At 53.0% G+C, this 7108-nt stretch overlaps 1 protein-coding gene across 11 annotated transcripts in view; it reads right to left on the reverse strand.

Moving 5' to 3' along the window:
• Nucleotides 1-1224, reverse strand: part of CAMTA1 (calmodulin binding transcription activator 1) — a 773163-nt gene extending 771939 nt beyond the window's left edge. For all 11 annotated transcript variants that reach the window (XR_013975130.1, XR_013975131.1, XM_080921358.1 and 8 more), the window contains exon 1: nt 1112-1224. Coding sequence is in view for 9 of the 11 variants with exons in the window: in XM_080921358.1 (XP_080777484.1) it covers nt 1112-1156 (45 nt within the window). In the remaining 2 variants the exon portion in view is untranslated. The remainder of the gene's footprint in view (nt 1-1111) is intronic.
• Between the last annotated feature and the right edge of the window lie 5884 nt (nt 1225-7108).

Consider the following 7108-nt stretch of genomic DNA (forward strand, 5'->3'; position numbering starts at 1 on the left):
TCGAAAGTCCTGCCTGCCCTACATCTTACTGGGGCGCCCACCCTGGCCCAGACAGGGAACTCCAAGGAGAGAGGCAGACAGCTAGGAAGAGGAGCATTGGAGCGTCCGGTTTTCCCAACAAGAAAGAGGGCAACTCGAAGGGTGTTCAGGAAATGAGCTCACCCTAACCCAGGAAAGTGTACGGAAAGAGTACAGATCTGGAAGAAGTGTCTGCCTGCCTATTTAGAAATGACTTCAGAGCTGCACAGGGCCCCACAAGCCACTGGGCGAGCAAAGAAGGAAGAACCTGGGTAGCCGGAGGAGTCCCCTTGTCCTGGCAAAAAAAGGATAAACCCAGCGTGCAGAGGTTCCGCCGGCCCCACGAGAATCCCCTCAAAAAGGGGACAGGCTAACACGGAACCCTCAGTGCTCGGCGAGGATCGGGGTCACGGAAGGTAAAGGGCAAGGCAGTGTGGAGACCCCACCCTCCCCGTAGTGAGGGTACAAGGGCAAGAGTGGAAGAGCATGCTGTGAGGGGCGGGGAGGCCACGCGAGGCCCCCCGGCCCTGCTGGGGGAGGGGTCGCCCGGGGCCTCGGCCGAGGGGCGCTCGGCACGAGGGGGGCCCCCTGGCGGGGACCCGCGCGGGGACACCCCCACGCCGGCGCTAGGAGGCGCCGCGCGGCCCGAGGGGGCTGTGGAGGGGAACGTCCGGCCCTGACGCTGCTACGGCCGCCGGCACCGGTGCCCCGGAGCCCCCGCGGCCCGGGAAACTTTCCGCCCGGCGGCCCCCTGACATCCCGACCGGCACGGCGGGGATGCCCCGGGCCGGGTGCGGGAGGCGTCGCGGCTTCTCCTCCTCCTCGCTGGGCCCGGCCCCCGCCCCGCGCGCCCCCCGCCCCGGCCTGCCGCCCCCGGGGCTGGGTGCGGGGCGCCGCGCTCCGCCGGCCCGCGAGTCACCTCAGGACTCGGCCGCGCTCCGCCCCCCCCCACCCCGCCGGCGCCCTCCCCGCGCCCGCCGCGCCCCCGCGCTCGCTCCCCGCGCCGCCGATGCCCGGGATGTCCGGCGCGGCCCCGGGCTCGCCGTGTCGCCGCCACCCTGACAGCCCCGGGCCCTCGCGCTCCGGCTCTCACCTTCCGGCTTGTTTTCGGCAGCCATTTCCCCTCCGCGCGCCACATCCTCCTCCTCCTCGCGACCGGGACCCCGAGCGCGCGCCTCGTACCGCCGCCGCCGCCGGCCCAGCCACCCCGCCGCCGCCGCGCACCCGCCCTGGCCCCGCCCCGCGGCCCACGCACAGCGTCCACTGGGTAGTGCGTCTGTCAGTCACGGCTCCCGCAGCCAATCGGGCTGCACCAGGGGTCTCACTACTCTCCGGGAGGAGCGTCCTATCCACCCAGTCCATTGGCTGATCACCACCGCACCGACTAAAGTGATTGGCCTGGAATCAACGCCCCCTCCCCACCCACTCTCAGGAAAACCCGCCCTCTAGACCTAAACAAAGCTTCCTAGTGGCCAGAGGTCGAAAGGACAGCCCAATCAGGATGAGGCTGACACGGAATATTTCCTCGAGGCCGAGACGTGGTGTTTTGATTGGACGTCACTACAGAGTTTCCCAAGCCGTCCAGACCAATCAAAGGGGGTTCCCGGAACTTGGGAACGGCTGTGAGAAGCCCCGCCCCCCCAGCGTGACCGTCATGAGGAAGGCGCTCGCTCATTGGTGTGCTGGGGCTTTTCCCGCGTGCTCCCGGAGCTGAAGGACGTTCCCGGGGAAGCCGCTGCTGGCGCGTGGGGGTCCCAGTGTCTTCGGAGGACACGCTGGGATCTCCGGGATCCCGCAGCCTGCGGCGCTAGCGGGGGACGGCCCTGGCGGTCGGATATGTAAGGCACCGAGGCGTGCCGGTTCTCGGTGTTCCCGAACCCTTTAGCCGGGAGTCCGGGCGTCGCTGCCCGCCACGGGGGAGGGGCGCACCTCCCGGCAGACCACGCCTCTCAGGCAAATCCCGCCCCTTCCTGGCCCCTGAGCCCCGCCCTCTCGGCCGGCGCAGCGTCCCCGCGGCCGCCCTACGCTCCCGCCCGCCTTGCGCTCCTCTGTCCCCTTTTCTAGCGGCTTAAAATACTGAAACTTTATTTTGGTCACGTTGCCCATGTGACCGGCGGAGCCGATGAGTCATAGGTGCCTGTCCCAGGCTGCTGCCGCGGATCTAGGGCTCGGAACGCTCGACCTCGGCTAGCCTAGCCAGTCCCTCCCGGGCTCCCGGCGCTTCGGTCGCGTTCGGGCTGCAGCTCCGCTCAGCTCCACGCCGGAGGGATTCGCACGCCCGGCAGACACAAGCCCCGGCCAGGAGAGCTGCAAAGTACTGCGCCTTCTCGAAAGAAATCAGGGGCTCTGCACGTGGCCAGAACAGAAAAGGGAGGAAGAGCAAAGGGTGGAAGGAGGGAGGAAAAGGACAGAGTGCAGGAATTCCGCACATGGACAGATAAAAGGAGAGAGGGAGGGATGACATCGTGCCGGGATTCTGCAGGTGCACCGAAGAGACGCGGGAGGGAGGGAACGAGAACGCAGTTTATTGAAAAGCAGCTGAGCTCCTGATCCTCTCTGTAAACTTGCACTGATTCCTGAACATTTTTTTCCCTCTCCGTTTGCTGCTAGCAGAAACACTGAAAAGTCGATCGAGTGTTTTGGCGTTAGGATTGATCGTCAAAGCCACTCTGTGCCAATCCTAACCACGTGTGTTCTTTTTTATGGTGTTCACCGTTGAGAATTGCTAAGGTTGTTCCAAAAATAAAGATGTCCCAAAAGAATGTTTTGTATTGTATACTCATTCTTCAACAAACTTTAATTTTATGAGCCTCAAAAAAAGGTGAAATTTTAACAACTAGGGTACAGTATTTTATCGATTAGCATTCTTAATAGCACTTGTGTTGACGATTTGGGAGCTGAAACCTGCCCCTGGAAAAGCTAGTAGCGTTGTAAATTAGAATAACCCTTTCAAAAAGCAATTTCATGGTATATATTAAAAGCCGTAAAAATATCTACATCTTTTGACCTAGTAATCTTATTTCTGAGAATCTATTCTAAGGAAATAACTCCAAATTGGGGTGTGGGGTTGCTCAGTGTGTGAAGATGTCTTTCACTAATCTCTGTACATGTTCCAACAAAGAAGTGAACGCTGAAGGCAGGGGAGACTGCTCCACAGTGAAAAAAACGTAGTCTGCTTTCCCAGAGGACCCCAGTCCCGTTCCCAGCACCCACACTGGACCCATCACAACTGCCAGGGTTACCTGTATTCATCTCTCATACATGACACATACACCTGTACATCCCTCATACATACACATAGTTAAAAAAAAAAAGTGCTTTTTTAAAAAGTGAACACATCCCAAAGAGCTAATGTTGGCTGTTTAACAGATTGTATTGAGCCACACAATGGAACACTGTATCGGTCACAGGTATCAGAAATGGACAAACTCACCTACTGCTGGAGGCAGGGGAGATACACAGGTTTTCAGTGTTGCTTTACAAATATATCGGCTTGATCGATAGAGAATTCTGCATGTGAGAGCTAAGGGTGTGGTTCAGTTGGGAGAGTGCTTTGACTAGCATGAATGAAGATTTACATTCCTTCAACCACCACATAAACCAAGCATGCCGGTGGCACAGGCTAATAGTGCCAGCACCCAGGAGCTGGGGACACAGGTCAGAGACAGTCAAGATCACCTCCAGTTACATAGTGAATTTCTCTCAAAGGAGAGCAACAGAAAGAGTGAGCGTGCATGTTTCATCTTATAAAAGACTGACATATTCAAGAAATGGCCTCTAAGAGGTTGAGAATATTGCTTAAGTATCTCAGGTTTTCATACTATAGCCACAATAGATTGCTTTTATAATTGAAGTCAAAATCCTAATGAGAACATAACTTCTAGGCTTGCCATGGGAGCTCACTTCCAACACTTGGGAGGCTGAGGCAAAAGGTAAGCCTAGGGCTGGAGCGAGAGCTGAGGACCTGGTGTTGGTTCCCAGCACCCACATGCTGTTTTCTGTCAGCAACTCCAGTTCCGGAAGATATACCACCTCTGACCTCATAACTCATTAGGCACAAGGTGTTCATAGAAACAAGCAAGCAACCCAGTCAAACATGAGTAACAGTAATGATAGGTTTAAGCTAATATTGAGCCTGTACACGCGCGCGCGCGCGCGCGCACACACACACACACACACACACACAAGGCTGGCACAAGAAGATCACTTAAGCATAGGGACTTAACAATGACAATAATAACTTCACCTCTGCACACTGGTGAACACACATACACACATGGTGTATGAGATCTGTACCTATGAGCAGAGAGCATCTGTCTTAAGGACTCACAGACTGACAACATTAGCAACAGCCCAGAACAGTACAGAGAGAACACGGAAAGCAGTAACCAGTGTCACATGAACCTCCAGAGAGTGTCACCATCACCATCAACACCCCTAGACCAGGCACTGTAGTGGGCCCTAAAGGAAGTGTAGGAAGGTCCGTGTGACATGGGGTCTCCAAGCCTCTTTCTGGGAACCCACAAGGTCCAAAGTTGTTTTTTTGGTTTTTTTTTTTTTTTTTTTTTGTTCATAGCATATTGGTCTCTCACACCTGCACAGATCTGTGACAGTCATGTAATGCACATCCCCACAATAATTGTGTGCAGACAGGAGAATGCAGCTAAGTCCTGTCATGCCCGATATTAACAAAACAGGCAAACTCAGAAAATGTGCAGTGTTGTCTTCCGGATCATTCTTTGCTTTCTTTTGGTACATTTTAACTATATCTCATTAAAAACATACTTTAACTATATCTCATTAAAAACGTACTTTAACTATATCTCATTTAAAACATAATTTGTGTTAATATGTAATGAGCTTGTTATTTTTTGTAAATGAACTGGTGTCCTGTACATTTCCTTTAACTTAGACAATGGCATCCAATCCAACATAAACACACACTTACATAAACCAAAGCTCAGTGGGGTCCCCAGAGATATCAAGTATATAAAGAAATTATTGAACCAAGGTGTTTGGGAATTCCTGAGCTAGAGAAAGGGGAGGGAGCAGGGTTGCTTGAGAGAATAACTAAGAGATGTGCAGTGTGTGAGTGCAGTGTGTGTATGCATGAGAGTCCAGTGTGTGTTTGTGTACAGTGTGTGTGTGTAGTGTGTGTGTGTGTGTGTATATGTGTGTGTGATTGCAATGTGTGTGTTTGTGGACAGTGTGTGTGGACAGTGTGTGTGTGTGGACAGTGTGTGTGTGTGTGTGTGTGTGTGTGCTGTGTGTATGCAGTGTGTATATGCATGAGAGTCCAGTGTGTGTTTGTGTACAGTGTGTGTGTGTGTAGTGTGTGTGTGTGTATACATAGTGTGTGTGATTGCAATGTGTGTGTGTGTGGACAGTGTGTGTGTACTATGTGTATGCAGTGTGTGTGTATGCAATGTGTGTGTGGACAGTGTGTGTGTGTGCACTGTGTGTATGTACTGTGTGTGTGTGTGTGTGTGTGTGTGTGTGTGTGTGTGTCACACACGTGAAGTTCTGAGGATAGATATCTTGTGAAAGTCAACTCTCTCCTTCCACTGTGAGGATCCTGACGACTGGGTTCTGGTCTTCAGGCTTCATGTCAAACCCCTCTGCCTCCTGAGCAGTCTCACCAGCCCCTCTGTTTACTAAGCAATCTCACCAGCCCCTCTGCCTTATTTTTCCAGATAGGGTCTTTCATAACACTTGGAACGCACCAATTCAACCAAATAGGCTGGGCAGCGGGCCCCAGACTCCTCTGTCTCTGGTGCTAGGGTTAAAGACTAGCTCCATGAGGCCCTGCTTTTTCCTGTAGTAGCTGAGCATCAGCAGCAGATCCTTATACACAGCAAGCAGTTCACTGATCTACCCTCCTCTCCAGCCCTGAAACGGGTATCTCAAGCAAAGAAAGCGGCCTAAGACCTGACCAACACAACCAAAACCAGCTAGAATTTTGAGGTGAATCTTCTGTTCCATTTGGTCAGTATTTACTGAAAGAGAACCAGGACTCCCAGACTACTTCAGGCAGCCTTGATTTCCTTTCTAGCAATTGAGCACAGAGAAGGGCATTAGCATTAGTCACTGGGTTTTTGGGTGAAGTCATTTAAACAACAGCTCTGGCCATAAAAGCGTCCTACCTGGCCTTGGCGCAAAACTCCCCTACTGCACCTACCTGTGCATCATGGGTTCCCAAGTCCATGGCTGTAGGAATGTTTGAGACCCAAGGAGAGAGCAGCTGATTCCCCTGAAAGGCTACATAGAGGCTGAGGGACAGCAAAGATTAGAGGAAGGGGGCAAGGGAACATTAGTGTCTGCACAGCCAGACCTTCCTTATGTTTTCATTGTCTGTCTAATGGGCGGTGGCTCCTGACAATTGACAGAGATTTAAGATATGTAAGTAACCCTAGACCATCACTGGTGGCCTGTAAGTTGTTCAGGAGGCTCCTTAGATAGATATAACCAATGCTTCCAAAGGTAGCCCATACCTATGCTCGGCCTTCCAGGAAAAAGTCACTCAGGTGTTACAAGAAAATCACCTGTCAAGAGCCCAGCACGGAGGCTAAGGACTGTCACCAGAGCCCTTCCAGGGCTGAGGCTTGAGAATCAACAGAGGAATTCAGCTACATTGTGAGACTCTTCAGAGCAAACAAACAGACCAAAATCACCTGCCAGACACCTGAAATGCAACAGAAGTAGAGGCCAACACCAGCAAACCAGAAGACAGAGACAGATGCAGGAGAACCACAAGTTCAAGGCCAACTTGGGCTTAAGAGAGCTTCCGTCCCAAAGAACAGCCTCTTGGTGAGGAAAGTGCTTTCCAAACACAAGGGTGACCCTTCTTCTCCTCCTCCTTTCCTCCTTCATCCTCTTCTCTTTCCTGCTCCCCCCACTCCCAATAATCCTCTTCTCATGGGAAAAAAAAAAGAAAAACACAAGGGTGAGAACCCAGCATCCACCAAAGCCCATCATGGATGGTAGCACACCAGAGAGGCTGAGACAGGAAGTTCAGTGAGGCTTGCTGGCTGACCTTCTCAGTAAACCCCAGGACACCCTGAGAGAGCTTGTTTCAAAAAAGCAAGGTGGA

The sequence above is a fragment of the Micromys minutus genome (genome assembly GCF_963924665.1).
Source record: "Micromys minutus genome assembly, chromosome: 9".
Taxonomy (NCBI): Eukaryota; Metazoa; Chordata; class Mammalia; order Rodentia; family Muridae; genus Micromys; species Micromys minutus.